Source organism: Danio rerio, chromosome 14 (genome assembly GCF_052040795.2).
Source record: "Danio rerio strain M-AB ecotype USA chromosome 14, GRCz13ab, whole genome shotgun sequence".
In the NCBI taxonomy this organism is placed as follows: Eukaryota; Metazoa; Chordata; class Actinopteri; order Cypriniformes; family Danionidae; genus Danio; species Danio rerio.
In genome coordinates this window covers 55,242,081-55,270,000 of record NC_141034.1, presented here as the reverse complement: position 1 = coordinate 55,270,000, position 27,920 = coordinate 55,242,081, and the positions used below count along the sequence as shown (strand labels likewise).

General features: G+C 38.5%; 2 protein-coding genes and 1 long non-coding RNA gene across 8 annotated transcripts in view; 2 read left to right on the top strand and 1 right to left on the bottom strand.

The window, feature by feature from the left end:
• The window catches only part of LOC141377613 (uncharacterized), a 322,793-nt gene that overhangs the window by 248,713 nt on the left and 46,160 nt on the right, over positions 1-27,920 (bottom strand). The gene's annotated exons all lie outside the window — the stretch shown is intronic.
• On the top strand, positions 10,158-13,125 carry LOC147834059 (uncharacterized). The gene is made up of 4 exons (XM_087280952.1): positions 10,158-10,166; positions 11,056-11,764; positions 12,380-12,547; positions 12,938-13,125. Exons 1-4 carry the CDS (start codon positions 10,158-10,160, stop codon positions 13,123-13,125), a joined length of 1,074 nt encoding a protein of 357 aa, XP_087137078.1.
• LOC147834058 (uncharacterized) lies at positions 13,031-16,833 on the top strand. Of its 2 annotated transcripts, none has more exons than XM_087282071.1 (5): positions 13,031-13,334; positions 14,376-15,370; positions 15,528-15,597; positions 16,335-16,497; positions 16,590-16,833. In XM_087282071.1, the coding sequence occupies exons 1-5, from the start codon at positions 13,130-13,132 to the stop codon at positions 16,741-16,743; spliced, it is 1,587 nt and encodes a 528-aa protein (XP_087138197.1). In that variant the 5' UTR covers positions 13,031-13,129; the 3' UTR covers positions 16,744-16,833. The 2 variants fall into 2 exon arrangements, with proteins under 2 accessions (XP_087138197.1, XP_087138196.1); XM_087282070.1 differs by having other exon boundaries at positions 16,323-16,497.

The window sequence follows — 27,920 nt, the reverse complement described above, 5'->3', positions numbered from 1 at the left end:
CGTCTCTCAGAACCAGTTGGGTATGTTTGCTTGAAAGATTCAGCGAGGGATTGTTGCTATTTGGAGGACTTTATTATCTTCTCTGCTATCCTGCCTTCAGACAGGTGATGGCGCTGCAGATGAGCAGTCATGGTTATACGTTCAATTGTGCAATCTATTTCAGTTCCTCAAAATAGCTACGCGCCAACAATGTGCCTTAATTTGATTTACTAGTTAAACAACATGGCACTAAACGTGAAAATTACTGTTGCGCTGGTCTGAAAATAACAAACTGCGTCAAAAACGTCTTGCGCCTTATTGTGTCGGGTGTATGATAAGGCCCATACTTTCAAACAAGGCATTGCTAAATGGCAATAGAAGAAGAAGGAGATCAACAACAACAACGACAACGACAACAACAACAACAACAACAACAACAACAACAACAACAAGATGAAGACTAAGGCTATGCCCGAAACCGCATCCTTCCATACTATATAGTACGTTAAAATCAGTATGCGAGCCCAGTAGTATGTCCGAATTCATAGAATTCGAAAATCAGAATGCGAGAAGTACCCGGATGACTTACTACTTCCGCCGAAATTCTGAAGTGCGCATCCCATGCACGCTGCGCCATCCCATAATGCCCCGTGAGAGAATTCATGAATGGAAGTGAGGCGACGCAACTGACGCAGGTAGGTCACGTGACCATGACAAAATGGCGGATGTAGTACGTCCGAATTCCATTCATACTTTTCACATTCATACTGTATAGAACATACTTTTCTAATGGCCGAGTAGTACGTTTAAATTCAACTGCAGTATCTACTGAGTAGTAGGCGGTTTCGGACGCAGCCTAAGACTAAGATGAAGACGAAGATCAACAACAACATTATAAACTACTGAATTTCAAGCGAATTTGATACTTGTTTCCGTTTCTCTTGATTTGTTCCAAATTTCTACAATGTTATTTAATATTTTGATATTAGTTTGTTATGACTTTAGTACTGACTAATCTAATGCATATGCACAAATCTATTATGGTAAAGCATCCTATGAATAAATACAAATTTAAAAGAAAGATCTGTGAGAGGTGAACTCAATTATTTCTGATCACTATGTATAATACTGTATATTCATTCATTCTCCTTTGGCTTAGTCCCTTTATTCATCAAGGTCGCCACAGTGAAATGAACCGCCAACTAATCAAGTTTATGTTTGGGGGGGATCCCCTTCCAGCTGCAACCCAGTACTGGGAAACACCCATTTACAGTCATTCTCAGAGGACACCCACGCCAATAGGGGAAAACATGTTAACTCCTAACAGAAATGCTAACTGAACCAGCTGGGATTCGAACCAGTGACCGTCTTGCCAAAGTCACCGTGTCGCCCTAATACTGCATAAGTAAATAAAAATCAGCGTCAATTGTAAACTATAAATGGACAAAGACAATTTAGAAACATTAAAAGATAAAAATAAATTAATTAATTAAGGCCAAAAGGGAAGCTAAACATCCTACCCAGTTAGAGAGAGAAGACATTTGGCCATCATTGCATTTAGTTACATCCTGTCATCCTCTATAACTTGCCCTGGCTGGATTTTCATGGTAATGACTTTAAATAATCCCAGTGCGCTGGGGCAGGAATTGTGCACTGACCATGACGAGCTCAACAAAGTCCAAATAGACAAAAAATATTGACTCATATTTTGAGTCAGGCACTTCTTGTGGCTTTGACCCTAATGTGATGCTTCTTCTAGGAAAAGACGCAATCAAACTTTTGTGAATTTATATTTGAACACAGCAAACAACTTAAAAGGTATAGTTCACCCAAATATTGCATCATTTGTAGAATCGCTTCAATCATTTCTACAGTTATGATCTTATTGCCACATTATAACATGATATTGTTGCTTTCTGTCATTTCCTGAACATTAATACAAAAAAAATAACGCACCAGGAAAAACGCCATCATCAATCTCATATAAAGCAAGAGATTGTGATGACAGATGATCAATTGTGTGGTGTTGAAGTGCTGACCTATTTCTTAGGGGTAAAATTTGAAATAGTAGTTTATATATATATATATATATATATATATATATATATATATATATATATATATATATATAAAGAATATATTTAAAAAAAAGATTTCTATTCATAAATGTAAGTAATAAAATATAATTTATGTTGTCTTCACATTCCTCCTAATATTTTTTAGCGGTCTATGATTTTCTAGTATTTATTCAACCCGGGCTCATTGTGGAAACGTAGTCCCGCGGACGTTTCTGGAGACCGCGGAATACGTCCCGGTGGGTACGTACGGCTACAGGTTTTGTTTTGCAAGTGTGGTTTGCGCCCGCGCTGTTCTCGCGTGAACCCACCAGAGGCCGCTGTCCAACTGACCGGATGATTGACTGCGCGACCGGCCAATCGGCCGACCCGCCCTCCTCCTTCCCTGTACCCAAACAATTTTACCGATCGACTGGCCCGCCCACTTCCCTAAACCCGAGCAACAATTTACAAAAGCCGTCCAAAAAAAGAAAAGCCCTGATTTTTTTTTCTACCGCGTTTTGGGATTTCACCGCGTTCTCACCCTGTTACGAAACTCGTTCACTTAATTTTTGGGATTCTTTTTTTGTCTTACCTGATTGCTGGAACTGCTCTTCCCCGGACTTGAAACCGGTCGCCGTGGTCAACTCCTCTCTGCATTTCGAGCTTGCCGACGAACACGGTAAGCTGAGTGGACAAACGGGTTGCAGCGGGGAAGCCCTCCACAAGGAGGTAAGCGGTCGGCCGGCCGGGAACAGCGTCACACCGCCCCGCAGCGTTCGCTTGAAAAAAATCAATGCGGCCGTACGTACCTGCCGGGACATATTCCGCTGTCTCCAGAAACGTCTGCGGGACTATGCTTTCAGAATGAGCTTCGGTTGTATTTATTCAATCATGGTGGACGCACAGAAAAAAAAGGCTCTTGCTTTTGCACTACTTTATTTTGGACACTGCGAGAACAGCTTCTCTCCCATGGTGCATGTCAGAACTGAGAATTCTTTGTGACCGCCACAACCCTAATCCCCAGAACCCGATATACCGCCAGCCCTAATCATAATGGAAATTAATAGGGCAAATACAGCCACCAACACAACCAAAGGGTAGATAATTTGTCCAGAGTGTAATGTTGATTTTTTGAAAATCTCCTAAGCATTCTCTTAAAATATATGTCAAGATGCGATTTGTCATGAAAAATCCTTGCATTTGCTAAAATGCAGAGAAAGTTGTGGCCAAATTGAGACTCAAAATCAGCCCAGAGTGGATGAAAACATCCCCAACAGCACACAAGGTTTAATGTTCTAATGAAGGGGGAAAGGAAATCTAGTAAGCAAACTAACAGCAAATGTTAATTTCTTTTGGAAAAAAATAAATAAATAAACGCCTTCGCTTGATCTCCATGGTAACTGGCTCACTGTTGTCACTCTCAACTTTCCTGACTTCAATATTGACGTCCACCAAGAAGCGTTTGCCCCTTTTGTGTGGCCATCACATCCTAGCATGCTGCTAAACTCCCATGACACATCTATCATGGTATACAGCTGTATGAGTGCACATTAATTATCTCATCACTCTCTGTAGTGGAGGGAAATTACGACAGCGTCCGATGAAAAGTGGCTGAGTGATGCACAGATGGAGGCCCGATACTCCCACCAACGTCTTGAAAGGTTTCTTTAATTAACAGTCAGCTCATGATGAAGAGATTCTGCTCTGGCAAAAACCGTAGCCCACAGCTGCCCAAAACTAATTTTACAGTGTAGTTGCTTCCCAGACATAATTAATTTCCCTACATGAATCCAATTGGAAAGCCACAGTAACCTTTCTGCATGACTAGAAGGCCATGCATGGGCAGTGATGATCCTCTGTGCCCAAGTACGAGAAGAAGAGTGTCCAAATTTGGCTAATTTGCATGTCATCCACATGCACAAAGTACTCTGGGGTACGGGGAATGTATTTATGCAAATAAAACGGATTAAATTGTGCTTGCTCCCAAAGAAAAAAAAAATGTCAACAGCTTATAGTTGTTGCCACCATATCAACACTGAAAGTTTACTTATGCGCCTCACGTCTGAGATGTATTCAAATGTGTTCGTTTTGTTATTCAGAACAAGTCTGCTTGACATATTTGGTGTGTGTGTGTGTACAGTTTGGCCATGCTAATTTAAATTTAGTGCTGGCTAATATGCACTTTTGTTCCTTCAAGAAAGGGAAAAGATTACTGTCAGCAGAAATTTTGCACCCACGTCTTTTCCCATGTATCTGTCTCCTACCTTTTGTACTTTTAGAACATTCAAAACAAAAATAAACGGTGTACAAAACTGGTGCTTTCTGTGTCCCTCATTAGCATATGCATAAAGGAGGAGTAGCGGATATCAACTTTTACGATGTGTTGTTCATGCCGTTTTTCTACCCTGCTGGTAGATGTCGTAACTACACCATCTGGCTTAAAAAGAGCATCTTTCTCCATTAACAGCCAAGTGCATTGCAAAAGAGTGTTACAATCTTGCCGTCTGGTTACCCATGATATTTCCAGTTTCATATATTATTATTATTATTATTTAATAAGGTGAAAAGCTTATGTGGATAACATGCCGATTGCATAATGAAGTACAAAAAATAAAGAAAATAAAAAATCTGCTGATTCAGGCCGCACCAGTTTAACCACTGAATTTGTTTTGAACATCTTTTGTTTTGCAATAAAATACCTGCAGATTTTGCTACTTCTGTTTGCAAAACACTTTGAATTTTGTTCATTATAAATTTATTATTTTTAATAATATAAATAATATTAATTTTTAATAATATTATAAATAACTATAAATTTATTTATTTTTTAAATTTTTAAATTCTAGATATACAAACATTGACACATTTTTTTTGTTTTAACTTGTGGCTAAGAAATAGCTATCAACTTTTTTTTTGGTGGGGCCAGTGAATATATTGGCAGGACAAGTAAAAATCTGAACCACTGGTCTGATCGGACCAGTAGAAAAAATCCATGGTGTTGAACCCTGACTATATCTGATGTTTATGGTAATGATTAAAATCACTGTTTAATGGAACTTGACACTGGTGAATGTTGTAATTACATTGTCTAGCCAATGGGTGGCGACAAACAACCATCAAAATTATGTCACTGAATAGGTGTACAGACTAGTGATGGGAAGTTCGGACCATTTTACAGACTCGGATCTTTGAGTCTCGTTCATCGAAATGAACAAATCTTTTTTTCGAGTCATTTCTTTCATTTAATTTAATTTGCCAAAATAATTGTAATTGCTTACAAATTGCTTCCAAACACATCTACCTCAACTCAACTCAAAGCCGAGGAGATGAACGGTTCAATTCTTTTTCCGGCTCTAAACGCATATGATTGGCCCGTGAGGAACGAATGACTCAAACCCGATAAAGGACTCGAGAGATGAACGGATCAATTCTTTTTCCGGCTCTAAACGCATATGATTGGCCCGTGAGGAACGAATGACTCAAACCCGATAAAGGACTCGAGAGATGAACGGTTCAATTCTTTTTCCGGCTATAAAAACGTATATGATTGGCCCGTGAGGAACGAATGACTCAAACCCGATAAAGGACTCGAGAGATGAACGGATCAATTCTTTTTCCGGCTCTAAACGCATATGATTGGCCCGTGAGGAACGAATGACTCAAACCCGATAAAGGACTCGAGAGATGAACGGTTCAATTCTTTTTCCGGCTCTAAACGCATATGATTGGCCCGTGAGGAACGAATGACTCAAACCCGATAAAGGACTCGAGAGATGAACGGATCAATTCTTTTTCTGGCTCTAAACGCTTATGATTGGCTTCTGCTTTTTCGCGATGAATGACTCAAAAGACTTGAAATGAACGATACCACCTGCACTAATGTACGCACTCGCGGATAAACAAATCACTCCCTGAGAGGACTCGTGGTTCCCGAGTCATATTGAAGATTTGTTCAAAATGAACGAATCTTTCGTGAACGACTTATCACTATTACAGACATGATCCACCTACAATGAAACCAAGTTTAATAAGTAAATTGTTGAATTTTTATTGGAAATGAATATGATCTGTTGTACAAGATTAGATTTATTTAGCATTATCAGTAACAGCAAGGATATTTTTCCTATTGAATATTTTCCTTTTTTCCAGCTGGTTCTTTCTTAACTTTTATTTTTATTAAAATTACAGATTCTAAGTTCTGCTTGTTAAATCCAATGTGTTTTGCTGTAATATTTTTATATAAATAAAAAGCAAATGACATTCATCTCCTCCCTTTTTTGCTGATCTGAAAAATGGTCCGATCCATGACCTTAAAAACCGCCATGTGATCCGAACCGTGAGATTTGTGAGCCGTTACAACACTAGTAAGGTACTTTGTGTGACCCTTTATGTCTGAAGGTGTATTTACACAGGAACTATTACCTCAGTACTTTGGCGCTCATGTTTGAGCATGATTTAATCCTTGTAGTTCATTGCTAATTGGCTGAACTGATGGTGTTACAACTTCACCCCATGTTACAACACGCCCCAGTCTCCTGTACTAATAATAAATTCAGTCACCAGAAATATCAGTAGGGATTATTCAGGGTCTCTTCCCTTTGATAGGGTCCCTCCCGCCCCTATCCAAATCTTCTGTCAAATTGTTTTTCGTACGGTCTCTAGAACAGAGTACACTGTTAAAAATTGCTGTAAATTTACGCCATTTTTTTAACAGTATAATCCTGTTATATTGAAAAGCAGTGCCTTGCTGTTTTTTTACTGTTGAAGAAATGACGTTGATAAAATTTAACATTATTTTACTGTATTCATTACACTAAGGTAAAAAAACAGTACTTAACAGTATTTTTTGATAAGAAAATTCAGATATCCCACGTGGATTTCATTCGTCATTTTACTATTTAACTGGAGAGTGTCACGTCATGTTAAAACTGCTGCTGACATGGTATTGAGCATTTTACACAAAATACACGTCTGAAATTGCACATAGTCAATCTGAATGCTGATATTATAACTGTTTTACGTCTATTTCGGTAAGCCCGACCGTGCTAACTGCATCGTATAGAGTGGAGCTGGACTTCTGACACAGATATTCCCTGGTTATAAGGTGAGTTTAAACATAATATGAAAACTTATCTGCAAAGTTGGCCGTAAACTTGCGTAGCAGCTAAGTAAAACTGAACTCTGTGAAGCACGCTGAAATGACCGTCATGCTAATTTTAGCTCGCGGTCTTTTCATGTAGTTTAGGCTTTATTAAAACGTGTATTTGTGTAAGGCTGGCTGTGCTTGCAAATTTGGGTAACGTTAACTAACTTATTAACGTTAACTTATTCTAATTCATGTATTGTAGGGAGTTTTTTTTATTATTAGCTTTGCTGTTGTAGACTATTTTAAAATGTCACGTTAGTTTAGTTAAGTTAGTTGGAAGTTACGCGATAGTGTAATCAATATAATTACAGAATAATACCTGTTCAAGGTGTACTGTTGTTGGTTTGTGTAATGTTTGTCGAGTACAGTTGGCTAATCGACATAATAAACTGTTTTATATGCCCACAACAGTGCCGAATTCATCCGTGTGCAAACTGCATCATATCGTGCAGCTGGATTTCTGATATTCTCTGATTTCATGGTGAGTTTAATATAGATAACTTACTCAAAGTTGGCTGTTAAACATGCGTAGCAGTAATACTGAATTCTCTGTAGCACGCTGAAATGACCGTCATATCATGCTAATTTTAGCTCGCGGTCTTTTCATGTAGTTTAGACTTTATTAAAACGTGTATTTGTGTAAGGCTGGCTGTGCTTGCAATTGGGTAACGTTAACGTTAAGCTTATTCTAATTCATGTATTCTAGGGAGAGTTTTTTTTCTTTATTATTAGCTTTGCTTTTGAATTGTCACGTTAGTTTGGTTGGAAGTTACACGATAGTGTAATCAATATAATTACAGAATAATACCTGTTCAAGGTGTGCTGTTGTTGGTTTGTGTAATGTTTGTCGAGTACAGTTGGCTAATCGACATAATAAACTGTTTTATATGCCCACAACAGTGCCGAATCCATCCGTGTGCAAACTGCATCATAGCGTGCAGCTGGATTTCTGATATTCTCTGATTTCATGGTGAGTTTAATGATATAGATACTCAAAAGTTGGCCGTTAAACTTGCGTAGCAGCTAAGTAAAACTGAACTCTGTGAAGCACGCTGAAATGACCGTCATATCATGCTAATTTTAGCTCGCGGTCTTTTCATGTAGTTTAGACTTTATTAAAACGTGTATTTGTGTAAGGCTGGCTGTGCTTGCAATTGGGTAACGTTAACGTTAAGCTTATTCTAATTCATGTATTCTAGGGAGAGTTTTTTTTCTTTATTATTAGCTTTGCTTTTGAATTGTCACGTTAGTTTGGTTGGAAGTTACACGATAGTGTAATCAATATAATTACAGAATAATACCTGTTCAAGGTGTGCTGTTGTTGGTTTGTGTAATGTTTGTCGAGTACAGTTGGCTAATCGACATAATAAACTGTTTTATATGCCCACAACAGTGCCGAATCCATCCGTGTGCAAACTGCATCATAGCGTGCAGCTGGATTTCTGATATTCTCTGATTTCATGGTGAGTTTAATGATATAGATACTCAAAAGTTGGCCGTTAAACTTGCGTAGCAGCTAAGTAATACTGAACTCTCTGAAGCACGCTGAAATGACCGTCATGCTAATTTTAGCTCGCGGTCTTTTCATGTAGTTTAGGCTTTATTAAAACGTGTATTTGTGTAAGGCTGGCTGTGCTTGCAAATTTGGGTAACGTTAACTAACTTATTAACGTTAACTTATTCTAATTCATGTATTCTAGGGAGTTTTTTTATTATTAGCTTTGCTGTTGTAGACTATTTTGAATTGTCACGTTAGTTTAGTTAGTTGGAAGTTACGCGATAGTGTAATCAATATAATTACAGAATAATACCTGTTCAAGGTGTACTGTTGTTGGTTTGTGTAATGTTTGTCGAGTACAGTTGGCTAATCGACATAATAAACTGTTTTATATGCCCACAACAGTGCCGAATCCATCCGTGTGCAAACTGCATCATATCGTGCAGCTGGATTTCTGATATTCTCTGATTTCATGGTGAGTTTAATATAGATAACTTACTCAAAGTTGGCTGTTAAACATGCGTAGCAGTAATACTGAATTCTCTGTAGCACGCTGAAATGACCGTCATGTCATGCTAATTTTAGCTCGCGGTCTTTTCATGTAGTTTAGACTTTATTAAAACGTGTATTTGTGTAAGGCTGGCTGTGCTTGCAAATTTGGGTAACGTTAACGTTAAGCTTATTCTAATTCATGTATTCTAGGAAGAGTTTTTTTTTTTCTTTATTATTAGCTTTGCTTTTGAATTGTCACGTTAGTTTGGTTGGAAGTTACACGATAGTGTAATCAATATAATTACAGAATAATACCTGTTCAAGGTGTGCTGTTGTTGGTTTGTGTAATGTTTGTCGAGTACAGTTGGCTAATCGACATAATAAACTGTTTTATATGCCCACAACAGTGCCGAATCCATCCGTGTGCAAACTGCATCATAGCGTGCAGCTGGATTTCTGATATTCTCTGATTTCATGGTGAGTTTAATGATATAGATACTCAAAAGTTGGCCGTTAAACTTGTGTAGCAGCTAAGTAAAACTGAACTCTGTGAAGCACGCTGAAATGACCGTCATGTCATGCTAATTTTAGCTCGCGGTCTTTTCATGTAGTTTAGGCTTTATTAAAACGTGTATTTGTGTAAGGCTGGCTGTGCTTGCAAATTTGGGTAATGTTAACGTTAAGCTTATTCTAATTCATGTATTCTAGGGAGAGTTTTTTTATTTATTATTAGCTTTGCTGTTGTAGACTATTTTGAATTGTCACGTTAGTTTAGTTAGTTGGAAGTTACGCGATAGTGTAATCAATATAATTACAGAATAATACCTGTTCAAGGTGTACTGTTGTTGGTTTGTATTGTAATGTTTGTCGAGTACAGTTGGCTAATCGACATGATTTTATATGCCCACAACAGTGCTGAACACATAGCCTGGAGCTGGATTTCTGATTAAGATATTCTCTGATTTCAAGGTGAGTTTAATCACACATGATACAAGTTAGCCGTTAAATAAAGTAATATTGATGTATCTGTAGCACGCTGAAATAATCATCATCTTCTTGCTGATTTTAGCTCACTGACTTTTTTTATTTACTTAAGTTGCTGTTTGCTTTCAGTACATCAATTAAAGAATAAATCCTCTTCAAAAGTGTAGTTTTTAGTTTGTATTGTAATATTACATTAGTTTAGTAAAAATTTATTTTGGTGTGATATGACATTTTCTTTGTTATTTTTTTTTAAATTGTTTTTCTTTGTGCCCAAAAGCTAAACTTTTTGACTTGTCAGCATGTTTGCATGCCAGTTATGTGGGCAGCAATGCAGTACTCCAGTGGCTTATGTGAAGCACATGAGGATTCACAGCAATACCCCGAACTTGTTTCTTCATTGTTGCATTCAGGACTGTAACAGGAAGTTCGCTAAATTAACAGCTTTGAAATCACATCTTTACAGACACCACAATGAGTGTGTGGTGGTGCCTACATCACATTTGTATCCTGTAGTAGACCTTGCATGTCATGTGGACTTGTGTAGTGCCAAATGTAATACACTTGCTCAGTTTTATTCCCATCTTAAAATGCACATTAAAGAGGGACGACAAGTGACATGCCCCTTTAAGCAGTGTGATAAATCATTTTCAGTGATATCTACCTTCACCTCTCACATATCAAGGAAACATAAAAACTTGACAGAGGAAAATCTAAGTGAATCCATTGTTGCCCCATCACTTGTGACTGATGCTGGAAGCTTTCAACATTTTGACAGTGGTGTGGTGACAGAAGAACATACTAACGAAGTTGAAAATAGTGAGAATTTGGAGGTCAGTCCAGAGAATATCGATGAGACATTATTTATGAAAAATCTTGCTCTCTTTTATCTGAAATTGCAGGCTAAGTTATTGCTTCCATCATCAGTTATTCAGACTATCATTGAAGACATGCAGTCAGTTTATGATGTCAACCAGTCACATTTACTTTTCAAACTAAATGAGAAATTGGTTGCACTTAATGTTCCTGAGGCTTGCATAAATGATGTCATGGATAGTCTGAAATCAGATGATCTCCTACGAGCATGTACTAGCCACACGTTAAAGACAGACCAGCGCAGAAAAACTGTGTTCAAGAACAGCTTTAATTATGTTGAACCTATGCCCATTTGTCTTGGACATAATGAAGCTGGCAAAGAGTGTTTTTTACAATATGTCCCCATAAAACAGACAATTGAGGCCCTTTTTCATTGTGAGTCTGTCTGGAAACAGTACAAAGAAGTACACAGCCGTATCCAAATCAAGGATATTTTTGAAGATCTTTGGGATGGTGAAAATACCACAAAAAACTTGGCCAAGACAGAGAGGTCATCTTTGGGCTTGATTCTTTATCAAGATTCATTTGAAGTCGTAAATCCCTTGGGGTCAGGAAAGAAAAAGCACAAAATATTAGCTATGTATCTGACACTTGCAGACCTTTTGCCACACAACCGGTCAAGTATTGACCAAATGCAATTGGTTTTTTTGTGTAAAGAACAAGATTTCAAGTACTTTGGTCAGGATTTGGTCATGGGATGCTTGATTAAAGACCTCCAAGATCTTGAGACCAAAGGCATAGTGCTACCTGATGGACAGGTATACAAAGGAATCTTACGAGCCATTGCAGGAGACAACCTGGGTTCACACAGCATCGGAGGTTTTGTTGAAAATTTCAGTTGCAGTAGATACTTCTGTCGATACTGTGAAATTGACAAAGATGTGTTTCAGGCAGATCCTTTGTCCAAAGCCAACACTCGGACACGAGAGTCATACCAAGAGCATGTTCAGAATGTTGAGGAGCATTCTGTTCATAGTGGAGGTATTAAATTTGACTCCTTATTCAACAACCTATCTATGTTTCATGTGTGTCAACCTGGGTTGCCTCCGTGTCTTGGGCACGATTTGTTTGAAGGAGTTGTTGCCTCTGATCTTGCGCTGTGTATCAACCATCTTGTGACTGTCGATAAACAGTTCACTTACACTGAATTAAATCGAATGATTGATCAGTTCAGATATTTAGGTAATGATGCAAAGGACAAACCATGTGAGGTGAGGCCAGGATTTGATAGACTGAGTGGCCATGCTGTACAAAACTGGTGCCTACTGAGACTGTTACCAGTGTTGATTGGAGAGAAGATCACATCTCCTGCTGACAATGAGATATGGCAACTGGTTTTACAACTGAGAGAAATCGTGGCATTGATTAGTGCACCAGCAATATCTTCTGACCAGATAGGCTATCTCAAGGTGCTTATTCAAGAATACTTGGATTCCAGAAAACAAGCCTTTCCCCATCATCGGCTTAAACCTAAGCATCATTACATGAGCCACTATCCTGAGCTCATCATTCAGTTTGGTCCACTTATTCGTTTGTGGACTTTGCGGTTTGAAAGCAAACACACATACTTTAAACAGTGCACAAGAAAACTGCGCAATTTTAAGAATGTGTGCTCAAGCCTTGCAGAAAGACACCAGCTTTTACAAGCATATCTTAGCGCTGGCAATCTGTTCCCACCATCAATTGTAGTAGAAAAAGCAACAGAGTTCTTTCCACATGACTACAGCGATAGTATCAGGGAATCAGTTGCAAAATATGATTTTGGACCTGAAAATACTTTGATTAGTCATGAAGCAACTGTAAAAGGGACCAAATACAAAAAAAACATGTTTGTTGTAATTAGCAAGGATGAGGATGGGCTTGAAGTTGGTAAGATTATTATGATACTCAATCATAAACACTCTGCAGTTTATTTTGTCACTAAAAAGTATAAGGCTCTGTGTCTACATGATGTGGGTGTTCACTGCATTACACCAATGGAGAGCTGTTACCACTGTGTGAACCAGGAGGACCTTCTCGATTATTATCCTCTACCTGAGTATGCAATTCATGACATGGCACTAATTGTTCTTCACCATTCTTTTCCCTCTTTGTAGGACAATGAGCATTATGAATGAAGATCTGAGGGGTATTATCCTCAGAACTTTGCCAACAATTTCCGAAGACACTCTACAGGCATTGATAGACAAGCTGTTAAATTCCGGTCTGGAATCTACACAAGACTTAAAATATGTGACTCAAGAAGATATTGCTGACCTACTACCAGTTATTCATATAAGGAAGCTTCTCGAAGCTTTTAAAAAAGGTAATGTGGATTTAGTTAACTTACTATGTTGTGTTGACTGTGTTGCATTTTTTCTAGAAGTAGTTCACTTCCAGAACAAAAAAAATCTGATAATGTACACACCCTGTTGTTATCAAAGATCTTCATGACTCTTTTTCTTCATTCATAAAGAAATAGATTTCTGAGAAAAACATTTCTGGAATTATCACCAATTATTGGACTTTAACGGTTCATAAGAGTTTGAACATTCAAAATGAAGTTTACATTCTGCATTAAATAGCTCAAAATGATCCGATGTTAAATAAGGGTGTTATGTTGTGTAACGATCCGTCATTCTAAAATATAAAAATAATTTTATGATAAGGATTTATATTATACAAAATGAAAGGTCATTTTGTTAATAAAGACCCTTATTCTAGACTGGGATTGTTTAAAGCTTTTACTACTGTTATGCGTTTCACTACATAACACCCTTATTCTAGGTTTGATCATTTAGAGCCTTTTGAAGCTGCATTTAAACTGCATTTTAGATTTTCAAACTCCAGGGCACCATTGAAGTTCACTAAATGGAGATAGTTCCTGAAATGTTTTCACAAAAATAAAATTTTTTATGACTAGAAAGAAAGTCATTTACATCTTGGATGACAATGGGTTGAGTATGTCAGCAAATTTTTGTTCAAGAAGTGAACTCCTTTAAAGTCTCTTATGAATACAGAAAACATATTTGTAACTTAGACCATTTTACATATGCATTTGATAATTTTCTGGACATTTTGCATTTTTTTTCAAATTGTCTTTTGTATTAATGAATAATGATAGTTGTAAATGTACATTTGGCTTACTTTAGCAAGGGACCTGTTACAGATATTTCCAATTTATGTTTTAATTTACAGGCATTTGAGATAATGTTTTATTTTATCACAATTTAAAACTTGGGTAATCTCATATGGTTCATCTCATAATGCAGATGTTTTAGCTGTGACCAATACTTTTATTTTTATTATTATAATTTGTAGCTTTGTTAATCTCATATGTTAGTTGCCTCTGCGTTTTCTATTTTAGAGACAGAAATGGTTACTTTGGACCTACAAATTCTTCCTTCCCGCACAACAGATGTCAGCTCACCCTCTGTCCAACCATGCTCCAGTGCATCAAGTGGACTCTCAAATCAAGAATCTAGCAGCTCTGAAGACTGCGGTACATCCTCACAAATAAAAAAAACATGGCCAGAGACATTTCAAATTCCATGGACTGCAATGCCTATGGACATTCGTTCAGCTGTGGCTGATGGCAAGAGACCCTCTCCAGCAGCAAGGCGACAAATGGTCAGAGTTTTGGCAGATGAGATGAGGAAATATGAGCTAAACCCAACACGTGGACAATGTGTCACAATCTGCCGAAACCTCATTCGCCAGCATCCTGAAAGTTTTGCTGATCTCCGTGACAATGGTCAGGTACTCGGAAATGGTTACACATCTCTGTTAATTCAAATTAAAAACCGAATCGAAAATCTGAACCGCACCACCTGCTTTCGGCAACATCGATCATCTGGTGATAGACTCAAGAGAGGTCCTACAGATACATATGGCTGTACCAGATTTCAGCCCGCTCTCCCACCAGAGGAGACAGACGAAACCATAGAACAGAAACGTCAGCGTCTGGAGGAAATATACCGTCGGGATGGAATAAATGGGGTTGAAAAAGCAGAAGTTAAGCAACTTATGGAAACAACCTTTTGCCTCCAGCGGCAACAAATAAACATACTACCTTCACCCACCATCACTGACTTAAAAAAGCAGTGGCCATATCTTTTTAGTCAGAAAGGACTTCATTCTCATTTTGAACTTCTTACTGACATAAAAGTTATGCGTGCACTTGAGCTTGCCATTGAAGAATGTGGAAGAATCATTGTGGAGTTCTTCAGTAATAAACCATCGAATCCGGATGTCAGGGCAGTCATTTCTCTGCGGCCAGACCTTGAGCTGTCCTTCTGCATCATCCAACTTCTCATGGCTCACTTCTCTGAGACTCTGGAAGGACTGATTCTTTTTGCAAATGTAAGTTATTTTTCTATTAATATATTCTTAAATGGTATTATTGTCCTTACAACTGAAATAAACATATTCATTCTGAATTTAAAAAATATAATGCGTGCAATACATTAATCTTACTGTATTTTGTCTCTATTTCTTCATCATTGTAACTGTGTCTCAGGCATCTTCAACTGCAGCTGATGTAGAAAGAACACTTCAACTACCTGCAACTCCTCGACTGATACTTCTTGGTATGTATAGAACTGTCTTTTACTTATTACATAAGTGTTTTTTTCTGTATTTCAGCAAACATGGTAAATGCTTTTGTACAAAGCAAAATAATACATTAAAATGTTCTGCCTTTTTTTTATAAAAGCTTTCATGAAACTTTCTTGAAGCTTTCATTCATGTTTGGAAAACAAATGTATATATTATTAAAATTATTTCATATTTTGTTCATCAAATGAAAGTGCTGGAAAAACTTTCTTTCAAAAAGTTCTTTATGTAAATATATTAATTTTATTTAATTTACTTTATTAATATGTAACCATTCATCATTGAACATACATAAAACAATGATGTTTGTTCTTGTTTGCCAGGCTATCATGTTTGAGTTTCCTTTTACTATGTTGATCTGAATTTTAATAAATGAACAAATTATGAAAGAATATTAAAAATAGATTTGATTTGCGTTAAAAATAACTAAACTTGTAGTTGAGGTTGACTAATGAATTACTAAATTTTAATTGTTTATCACTTCAACTATTTTGAGTGTAAATATTGGGTTAAATAAATCATAAACATTGCAGTAACATTTTTACAATATATAGTACATGTTGATTTTAGTGGCTTCAGTGCATTTATTATGTTAAAAGAACTTTGAGCTTCTTTTGCATTTTTATGCAACCTGGCAGTAGAAAATTACAATTTTAACTGACTGCTGACATTGTTTTTTTTTTCCTTTGGAATGATTTAGGTGAAAAACCAGGAAGCAACATTCATAAATGGATGATCAGTTTTGAGGGGCAAATAATCTGTGAGAGCATCCAGCCAAGTTTTCTGTCTGGTCTAGCTGCTGTGTTTTCAACTTACTATAACTTCAACGTGGAGTACCAAGCTGAGGCTGCATGCACATTGGAATTCATTCAGAGGTTAGATGCTTAGATTCATGTATTAATTTCTCTTCACATTCCTATTATTTAAATCTTTAGCCAAACTAATTCTGAATGTATACATTTTTCAGGCGCTTCGTGGGTATAAACCCTGAAAAAGGCACCAAGGGTGGACACGTCCTATCGAAGCGAACGGGGAAGGTCACCCACAAGAAGAATTCAGTCAACACCAAGGTTGCCAGTCTACTTAAGAAACTAATGGACTTTGAGTGGGATTTCATATGAAGTAATACCACGCATGCATGCAACCCCCCCCCCCCATGCACACACCCACACACATACTCTTCACTCATGGAAAAACATACTTTTAGTGTGGTAAACGCACAATTTTTTCAGGTGTTCAATTTTGAATATCTAAACTGTTCATTGCATTCTTCTGTATTTCTTATTAACTAATTCTATAGTTCACTCAGAAGTTCTCAGTCACTCAATATGATTTGTCTTTATTGTTACTTAAATGTTTTGTTTATTCAGTTAAAGAAAAGTTGTAGACATTCCACTTGGTTTTCCATAAACACTAATTTTGGAATATTTTGAGATTAAAGTGGCTTTTGTTTTTCAAAAATATAATAAAGCATGATTTAAAGTTACACTGCATTGTTACATTTATGTTTTGATGTGTGCATTGTAATAAACCATGTTTTATAATCAAATAAATATCTACAAAACTTATTTAACCTTTTTTTCGTAGCAGTTCATTTCTCAGTATAACATTTTAGTTTATAATTAAATATTCAAATAAACATTAATTAACTGTTAATGGTTTTGACAGTAATTTACTGTAACGTAAAAAAAATAACAGCTTTATGCTGTATTTCCAAAAACAGTAACAAACTGTAAATTTCAACAACAGCAAGACACTGTTAATTTAACAGTAAGTTGCTGGCAACTGTGCTGCCAGTAACTTGCTGTTTTTTAACGGGACAATTTTTAACAGTGTAGATATAGTATCTGCCATTTTTCTGTCATCTGCAAGACTTGATGCTCTACTGGCTAATTATGCAAACTCATCAGCCGGGGGACGGGAAACTGAGCTTGGCTTGCGGACAGCTGAGCCAAATGGTTCTTTGTCAAGGCCGACTGGGAGGTGTGGAAAAAAAAAAACGAGAGAGAGGAGGCTGTCAGATTGGTATGTGACTCACCGGATGTCTTTTCAGTCTGAGGCTGGAGTATGACCTTTTGAGAGCCCTGTCCACCCACAGCAATCCAGCAATACTTTCCTCAGATAATAATTTCTCACTGTGTCTGCCTGTCGTTCACGCACAGAAACACAGGATCATAAATAAGTTCACCCTGGAAGGACTGCCACCGGGAGAGAGAGAGAGAGAGAGATAGAGAAAGGAGCAAAAAGTCAGACAGAACGAATGAGAGGAACAAGCTTGTAGCAGCAATCTGAATTTCTGTGGAGAGCGTGCCATCGTGTTCATCATCGTTTCTAGGGAGGGAGTGATATATCTGTGCAGTGCATCTCAGGAGTAGTTTAATTTATAAAAGCTAGCTGGAATGCGAATGTAAAGTTGGTTATGTTGTTTTCTCAATCAAATATTTTAAGATTGGTGAAATTGTTGATTGTTGATGCATGCATGTTTATTACACTCAAAATACAGCAAAGTCATTTAGACCCAGTTTACACTTTCAGGTCTTGATGCCCAATTTTGATTTGTTGCCTACATCTGATTTTTTTTTTCTGTCCGTTTACACGCTCCTTTAATTGTGACCCATATTCAATTGATGCGTTTACACTTGCCATACAATTTACAATGTCGCGCATGAATCAAAACAGGTTCTAGCATCTGTGCTACACAAACCAGGATGGAAGAAATTGTCTTGTTTTTAGCTCTGCGAAATATGCGAAGTGTAGTATAAGCGGTGAATGGTTCAGTCCAGATTTCCCCCCACACAGTTTATGTAATGGTATGGCCCTGATGTCTGTGTGTGTGTGTAGTTGAAGATGTAGCCTTTGCTTATGCTGTGCACTGGTGATAGAGAGAATAAAGTTGTTCTGTGAGTAGCCCGCAGTGCGTGTATTAATAGCGCCAAAAAGCCAAATTTACAACACGAAGTTCGACCAACTTTAAAATGATTTTGAGGCAGAGATGGGAAAGGGCCGTCATCGCAGCTTGCGCCTATGGTTTATTTGCTTTATGATGTCCTCCACCATTCAGAGGAATTTGTGGGTAGGAGAGAGATCTCAGGTCTGGTGGGAGCGAATTGTGGCGACTGACTTCTTTCCACCTCCATGTTTCCTCTGTTGTTGTTGTTGTTTACCCCGTTGGCATCTCCACATTTTTATAAAGTCATTGCTCCACACACGCTCTTCCTTCTACGTCATTAAACCGCAGAGAAGCACCACATTGTCGCAAGTTTAATGATGTTCAGAACTAGGGGTGTCACGATTTCGATTTTTAATCTCGATATTTTTATGCTCAACTTCGATTAGAGTCAAAAAATAGAATCGTCGATGCTGCCACGCCCTCATGTCACGTTAGCTTGGCTTGCCAAGCGGGAAAAAAACAGGCTTGTTGAAGTGCTTGTTAAACTGCAGACGCAGGAGACCCGTCGACAGAGCTTAAACCCTCTCCTCTTTCAATGAAGTCGCCGGTGTGGAAATATTTTGGATTTCCAGTTAGTTATGTTGACAACGTTCGTGTTGTCGATAAAAAAAAAAAAAACAATTTGCAAGCTCTGCTATGTACATATTACGGTTGGGATGATAGACGATGGGCGCATCGCGTTCCTCCGCCCCGCAATCGTTGCAAATCCGCTCGCGAAAAATACACACTCAGACCCTGTTTACACTAATATGTCTTTGTTTTTAAATGGCATTTTAGAACGACAACAATTTGACATCCACACTGGCGTGTAGCATTTCTGAGCAGCCCTCCTTCCAGATACAGACGCACACACATTGTCATGCGCTCGAGACAGCGGGTCAAGGCAGTCCGCGGGTCAGTAGACTGCTTCCATCTTTTACTTTCACACAAGTACTTAGTCATTTTAGCGAACACCTCAGATACTGTTGGCTGGTTCCTGTTGGTTGTGCGTCTTTTTTACCGACGCCATTATAACGACACAGATCACTGCCTATTCACGAGTCCCACAGAAAAAAGGGATTGACAGTTTGTAATTATGTGTGTATCTTGCCTTTATTTATTTACTGTATGATTTGTTTATGGGTAAAACAAAGACCATGCAGGTCAGGTAGTTTTAACGGTAGGCTACTAATAATTTATTCTTAATTAATTAATTAATTATTCATAATCGAAAATTGAATCGAATCGTGACTTTATAATTGAAAATGTAATCGAATCGAGGATTTGGAGGATCGTGACACCCTTATTCAGAACGGAATGCCTCAATAAATCCGATCTGCCTGTTTACATGACAGTCGCATTGTCACATATCCGATCTATATCTATAATTTATTTCCACATATGAAGGAGGCCTGAAACCCATCTCTGAATAGCCGATTGCATGCTTTTTTTCGTGTTTACACAAACATAGAACAGATCCAATCTGTGTCACATATGAGCAAAAAATCTGAATTGGGTCACATTTAACTGGCAGTGTAAATGGGGCCTTTGAGCTTCTGTATTGCATGTGGGGAGGCACGGTGGCTCAATGGCTAGCACAATCATTTTACAGCAAGCTGGTTTGAGTCCTGGCTGGGTCAGTTGGCATTTCTGTGTGGAGTGTGCATGTTCTCCCCGTGTTTGCGTGGGTTTTCTCTGGGTGCTCAGGTTTTACCCACAGTCCAAATCCATGCGCTATAGTTGAATTGAATAAACTAAATTAAACATTAGTGATGCACGGATGGCAGTTTTATCTGCAAGCAGGTCGGTAACAAAAAAATGCATTATGATAAACGGTTGGGTCACGGGTGGATGTAGCGGGACATTTCAGTGGACCAGCAAAAAGCAGAGACTGGACTTCGCAGAATGGGAAGATGAGACGCTCAAAATAGCGGATGAATTGCAAGTGAGAAACAAGATCGCTTATTTACACAACTGCAGCCCCACAGCCATATCACCCTAGCTAAGCAGGGCTGGGCATGGTCAGTACCTGGATGGGAGACCACTAGGGAACACTAGGTTGCTGTTGGAAGTGGTGTTAGAGAGGCCAGCAGGGAGGCGCTCAATTTGTGGTCAGTGCGAGTCCTAATGACCCAGTAAAAGTGAAGTTTATATACTGTCAGTGAGTGTCGTCTTTCAGATGAGACGATAAACCGAGATCCTGACTCTCTATGGTCATTAAATACTCCATGGCACTTCTTGTTAAGAGGAGGGGTGTAACCCCGGTGTCCTGTCCAAATTCCCTCTATTATAGCCTTACCCATCATGGCCTCCCAATCATCCCCATCCGCCGAATTGGCTCTACCACGGTCTCTCCACACCTACAGCAGGTGTGTGGGGAGCGCACTGGCGCCGTTGTCTTGTGGTTGCCGTTGCATCATCCTAGTGGATGCTGCACACTGGTGGTGGTGTACAGAGACCCAGCTCATGATTGTGAAGCGCTTTGGGTGTATGGCCATGCACAATAAATGTACTATATAAATACACATTACTTAAGACCCTGCAAAGAGAATCTTGTGCATTCCTGCTACAAGCAGTGCAACCGAACGCTCAGACATCCCAAGTCTCCTGGAAGTTCCTGGATGCCCGGGTTGAATGAATGATAATCGCACTATACTATAACTATACTAGAACTATACTTCCCATCAGGCACCTCATGCACACACCAGTTCCGGATCACCCGATAACTTGCACAAAGGGGTAGCTCTTGGAGAACATGTATATCTCACACCCATTGCTGAGTCTCGTTTTTCTGTCTACATTTCTTAGTGTTCTCCTTGTCTGGCCTTACCTTGTTTTTGACTTGTTTTGTTTATTGTTCATGTTGTTTTGCTAGCTGTTCAGAACATTTGCCAGTTTTTGACCACTTTATTTTGTCTATATGCTCCATTTTAAAACCTGTTTGACCGTTGCCTGTGTAACGGAGGCCAGCAACCAAGTGCTGCGCAGGTAAACCTCACTCCTCTGACCTCTAAAGGTGCTCTAGCGACAGACCCTAGAGGCCATGGTCTATAGCCTCCTTGGTAGAGCAACCGACTGATTGCCGGTTCGATAACAGCTCGGAGCGGGTTGGGTGGTGTAGGACCGGCGGGGTTACACCTGCCTGACTATTGTCTAAATAAAAGCATGCGGATCCTTACCTCCTTTTCCCCCAACCTGTAGGTAACACTAAATTTTCTCAAACAGTTAATAAACTGATGCTAATATATATATATATATATATATATATTATATATATATAGGTGCCTTATATTTTCAAGCTGAATCATATGAACTTTTTTTGTCATTAGGGATGCAATTTTGGTTGTGTGATTATAGTCTGAGAAATGATCACTGTTATTCATTAATTTCAAAACCCCACTAGTTTAAAAAAAAATCACATGAAAACTCCTGATATTTTACAGTGTTAATTATTGCTGCTCAGTAACCAACTAATACAGCACAAAATAATAATGAACATCAAACAATGGTCAATTTCTCTCTTGGGATTTTAAACACGAGTAATAATTTTACACTGAAAATTAATGACAGACCAGTGAATAAATGAATGAATGAATGAATTTGTCTAATTTAAATCCAAGCTATTTATTAGCTAAGTATTTAAATGAACGGTGTTCATGTGTTCATACATACAAAATAATTGTAATAATTTGTCTAACACATCTTTTGTTTACATTGCACTGACAGGCCAGCACAGCTCTCACCACTACAGCGCGAGATGTTTATAACTGGGTTCACCTGGAAGGCGCGCACACGTTGCTTCCAATATGCTAGTGCAAGCCTCTGTTAGAAATAACAAACTTGTGTGCGAAAAAAATATGATATGTGAAAAGCCTGCTGCTGCTAGGTGTCTCGGTGGCTCACTGCATTTTTTTAACAAGGGGCACCTGGAAAGCTAGAGCGCGTCGTACTCCGTGCGTGTCAATCCCAATATGTGCTTCTCCATTAGAAATAACGAATGTGTTTGCACAAATGGCGTGATTTGTGAACAGCCCTTAGTTAAAAGCCTCAACGAAAGTTAATGCAGTGTGCGTGTGTATTAGCCTCGGTGTATAAACTTTTAGGTGCATCAGTTTTGTTTTGTGCAACAGAAACAAAGTGTAAAGAGAAATGCACCTTTACGATTAATTAACAGTGATAAATTAAAGCACGGTTAATGGTGAAATTGGTTAATTTTTGCATCCATACTAGTCATCTTAACTTAAGTTAATCAAACTAACTAAAAATATTAACCTCACCAACTTACTAAAATAAGTTAAAGGATCATGACTTTGTTATTACACGTTTCAAAGTGTAATGTTTTTAAAAACAGAAAAGGGAAATCTAGAGAGGAAAAAAAGGAGCGAAAATTGATGGAATCTGTTTCATTTACAATATTTCTTCCAAAACTCTCTTCTCACTTGAATTGCAAATGAAAATGTCTTCAAATCAGACATTTCTTAAGGTGCTGTATGTTTGTCTTGGACTTTTCTAAAGCATAAAAACACCATGATATGTTTGCAGATATTTAAGAAACATGCCAAGTGAACATTCTTGTTTATCTGAAAAACCATTCTGAAGTCAGATATTCTGCTTTAAAATGTGCTTTCCATGCCGGAACATCTGTCTTTGTTTTGGTCCCTTCAACCTGCTTAATGCCGATTTAGCCAATTATATTTCAGCAACTTGGGTTGCCTTGTTGAAAAACAGTGTATTTCATTTATTCAGTCAGGAAGGCTCTCAAATTATGCATTCGTGACCAACATGAGACCTCTGGTGGACAGTAGCAGAAATGAGACACAGAATCAGAGTTCCATATGAGATGGTTATTAATTAGCAAATAATATATAAATATTATGAACGTAAACATTAGGTGAGCAAGTTACATTGTAACCCCGTGTCCTAACAACATGCGTCATGATGAGATTTGCAGCGATAAGGAATTTGGCTGTTTGCACAAAACCAAACACGACAGAAATGAAAAAAATTTACACCCATACAGAAGCACAGAATAGTGCACTCACTGCACTCTAGCAAAATGCTAAGGTTTACGATCTAATTAATACATATTAAACATTATTAGATGTAAATGCTGAATCCCTGATATGTGTTGATTTGCTCAAGTCACGGTTCTGAAATTCAATATCAAACGGTTTGAATATGAACTATATGAGGTGAACTATCTGCTGCTGCTTTCAGTATATGGCAATACATGTGATGTAAAATGGCATTCAAACTCTCATTATTAGCATTTACACTGAATAAAGCACATGAAGGGTACCTGAGGTAATCATTGTCAGTTTTCTGTTTTTCAGTTGCAAAAAATAGAAGTCATTTCTAAAATATACATTTCAGATAGGATAAAAGGATAAAAACTCCTTTTAATATGGGAAATATTCCTTCTATCGTGTGCTGTTGCTTTTAGTTAGAATACAACTTAAATAAGCCTTTAGGCTTGATAGTCAGGCACAGCCCTGTTGATGTCGTCAATCTGGCAACCTGCACATGCATGTGTTTAGAACCAGGAGTGCAATACCTAGTTCATCAACTAGGTGTTAAAATTACATACTGCACCTTTGACATTGAATATTTTTTTCAGCATACTTTGATGAATCTAGTATAAAACAGAAAAGTAATTATTTGAAATAGAACTTGCTTCTTATTTTTTTACCATGTCCTTGACAAATAAAAGCATTAATTATTACTTTTATTAAATCATACAGAATCTTACAGACCACACACATTTGCTTTGAATAGTACATGACTAATGGACGACCTGCCAAGGCTTAATGATGCTACCAAAGCATAACAAGAGTCTGGAACAGGAAATTTACAGCATAACCATTGCTTGGCATTACATAGCAGGAAGCTACATAACCAGGTGGTTGAGATGGTGATCTGGACTTTTGAAAACACACCAAGATTCTTGTCTGGCTTCATTGTTGTTCAGCTCTGTGGGGTGACTCACAGTGTGAATGACAACTAATTTGCTTTCTCTTCAATTCCAAAGATGTTAATGATATGGAGTCATTCGAATTACAGACACAGAAATACAGGCAAACCGGTGTGAAAGTGCCTTGTGAAAAAAATAATACTGCAGTTCAAAATGATTTTAATAATACAGAATGTCAACAAATCTTCCAGCAATGTACGCTCGCACAAAGGCTGTCTAATGAAAAGAGCTGCCCTGGGCAGGCTGCGCAGTGTACTAGCACTGAAGAGTAACAACACACTAATGATTACAATTATCAACGTTACTTTCCATTTTGCGCTAGGAAAAAATAAAAGCATTTCCTTTGTTGGCTTCGGAACTCTTTGTAAGCCTTTAAATTGGAGTAAGAGGATTGTCAACATTGACATCAATGGGGCAGAATTTCCTCTAGCGGGTGAAGTGAATCTGGGTTTCAGCTATTATGCGTGTCCCGCACACACATCGTGCAGACTTTGAAGGCGAGCTGTCATGCATGTTTTATCAGAAGCACAAAAAAAAACACTCACACACAAAACCAGGATATATCTGCAGCCTGGCAAGCCTTGACAGGGAGAAGCCCTCCATCACGAAGGAGCTTTGAAGCAGTCGCTGTGATTTTGGAGTTGAAGGTGAGCATCTCGGATGTGTCTGATGACCAGATAATGCACTGCTATTCCTGAATGCACAGTTCATATTTTGCATTTTGCGATATCCATATTGCAGGAAAGTGCAATAAATTAAATTAAGTTTGTGTGCTACATGTAGGCATGGGACGATAACTGCATTTACCACGGCTTTGGAAAAGTATAGAAGATTGTGTAGCAACATTTCTAAGGTATATGCAAGGGTTTTATTTTACTTGGTGACTATGGAGGCCATTTGAGTACAGTGAACTCATTGTCATGTTCAAGAAACCCGTCTGAGATGATTCACGCTTTATGACATGGTGCGTTATCCTGCCGAAAGGAGCCATCAGAAGATGAGTACACTGCTCATAAAGGGATGGACATGGTCAGCAACAATACTAGGGGTGTCAAAATTAATCGTTTCTTTGATGCACCGCGATGCAGACGCGGACAATTCGGTATCGGTTCAGTAATAATCATAACCGGTTATTACTGACGTCATTTACCTCATATGCGCTCTGTCGGGAGGGAGACGATCGCGAGTATTTACAACGCTGTAACAACTTAATACTCATGAACTGTGCACAATTTCACTGTGTGAGTTTGAGAATTAAAGTAGCCTACCCCATCTCTCTCTCTCTCGCTCTCTCTCTCTCGCTTTGTCTCTGTCTCTCTCTCTCTCACACACACACACACACACACACACACAGTGGCCCATTTGACCTGCTGGCGTGGCTTTTCTTCTCCTCTCGGCTGTTTTACAGCATTACTTTTGGATACAGAAACGAGCGCGTGTCTGCAGAGTTTTCTCCACCGTGTCTATCATAGATCAGCTGTGAGATCGCCGCTGCCGCCTGCCGCTTATCATTCATCTGAAGAGCGCAGCGCGCAAGAGCCTATCACAACCCAGTCAATCCCAATCAAAGGGGTGTGAGAGAACTAGACAAGGATCAGAAATTGAGCTGGATATTTATATTTGTTTATATTATTTGCTTAATGCTCGTTTTTTTCAAAGTTACAGTTTATATATCTGACTGTTTGTATTAAATGACACAATTTTATTACAAATAATAACCTATATAAATATAAATATTCATACATTTTAATTCAAGAGCTGCTGCTGTGAAAAAAATATAAAAGCATCGTCAATGCACCGTGATGCACCGAAAAATCGAATTGAACCGACTCGATGGCATGATAATCGTAACCGAACCGTGAGACTAGTGTAGGTTCACAGCTCTAAACAATACTCGAGTAGGCTGTGGCGTTGACACGATGCTTAATTTCTTTTAGGGGAACAGTATCTCCAGCAGAAAAGGACCCTTTACATCAAAATCTACATTTCAGCCCACAATTTAGGAAACATTTGAAAAACAAATGACTTATACACCAACATCCAAGCAAACATACTATAGACTTGAACAGTGCAGAGGTTTACTTTATATGCATCGAAAATAAAGATCTGCAAATCAGTGTATAATAAACTAATGAAGACAGGAGAAGCCAATGATTTATTTTAAATTATTTAGCCTGACATGTTTACTGCTTTAAAACGTTTTAAATGTTTCTTAAAAAAATTTAAACACACAGACGGGCCACTTTATTAGGTACACCTTACTAGTATCAGGTTGGACCCCCTTTTGCCTTCAGAGCTGCCTTTATCCTTCATGGCATGGAGTCAACAAGCTGCTGGAAATGTTGCTCCATATTGACATGATAGCATCACGCAGTTGCTGCAAATTTGTCGGCTGCACATCCATGATGCCAATCTCCCGTTCCACCCCATCCCAAAGGTGCTCTATTGGATTGAGATATGGTGACTGTGGAGGCCATTTGAGTACAGTGAACTCATTGTCATGTTTAAACAACCAGTCTGAGAAGATTCAAGCTTTATGACATGGTGCGTTATCCTGCTGGAAGTAGCCATCAGAAGATGAGTACACTGTGCACATAAAGGGATGGACATGGCCAACAATAATGCTTAGTTGGTACTAAAGGGCCCAAAGCGTGCCAAGAAAATATCCCCCACACCATTACACCACCACCACCAGCCTGATCACTGATTGCAGGATCAATGTTTTTCAGGTGTTGAGGGCCAAATTCTGACCCGACCATCTGAATGTGGCAGCAGAAACAGAGACTTATCAGAGCAGGCAATGTTTCTCCAATCTTCTATTGTCCAGTTTTGGTGAGCCTGTGTGAATTGTAGCCTCAGTTTCCTGTTCTTAGCTGACAGGAGCGGCACCCGGTGTGGTCTTCTGCTGCTGTAGCCCATCCGCCTCAAGGTTGGATGTGTTGTGTGTTCAAAGATGCTCTTCTGCAGTCCTCGGTTGTAACGAGTGCTTATTTAAGCTACTGTTGCCTTTTTATAAGCAGGAACCAGTCTGGCCATTCTCCTCTGGCATCAACAAGGCATTTGCACCCACAGAACCGCCGCTCACTGGATGTTTCCTCTTTGTCAGACCATTCTCTGTAAACCCTAGAGATGCTTGTGTGTGAAAATCCCAGTAGATCAGCAGTTTCTGAAATACTCAGACAAGCCCACCACCAACCACGTTCAAAGTCACTTAAATCCCCTTTATTCCCCATTCTGCTCACTTTGAACTGCAGCAGATCATCTTGACCATGTCTTCAAGCCGAAATGCATTGAGTTGCTGCCATGTGATTGGGTGAATAGAAATTTGCGTTGAGCAGTTAAACAGTTGCACCTAATGAAGTGACCAGTGAGTGTGTGTTCAATGTAGGGAAAAAGTT

Excerpts from the sequence above, each read along its gene's own strand:
- LOC147834058 (XM_087282070.1), top strand. The coding sequence starts at position 13,130 with ATGAGCATTATGAATGAAGATCTGAGGGGTATTATCCTCAGAACTTTG. Across the intron at positions 13,335-14,375 it reads TCTCGAAGCTTTTAAAAAAG|AGACAGAAATGGTTACTTTG; the intron begins GTAATGTGGATT and ends TTTCTATTTTAG. Across the intron at positions 15,598-16,322 it reads TCCTCGACTGATACTTCTTG|GTGAAAAACCAGGAAGCAAC; the intron begins GTATGTATAGAA and ends GGAATGATTTAG.
- LOC147834059 (XM_087280952.1), top strand. Across the intron at positions 11,765-12,379 it reads CCAAGATCTTGAGACCAAAG|AAATCGTGGCATTGATTAGT; the intron begins GCATAGTGCTAC and ends TACAACTGAGAG. Across the intron at positions 12,548-12,937 it reads TGAGCTCATCATTCAGTTTG|TTTATTTTGTCACTAAAAAG; the intron begins GTCCACTTATTC and ends AACACTCTGCAG.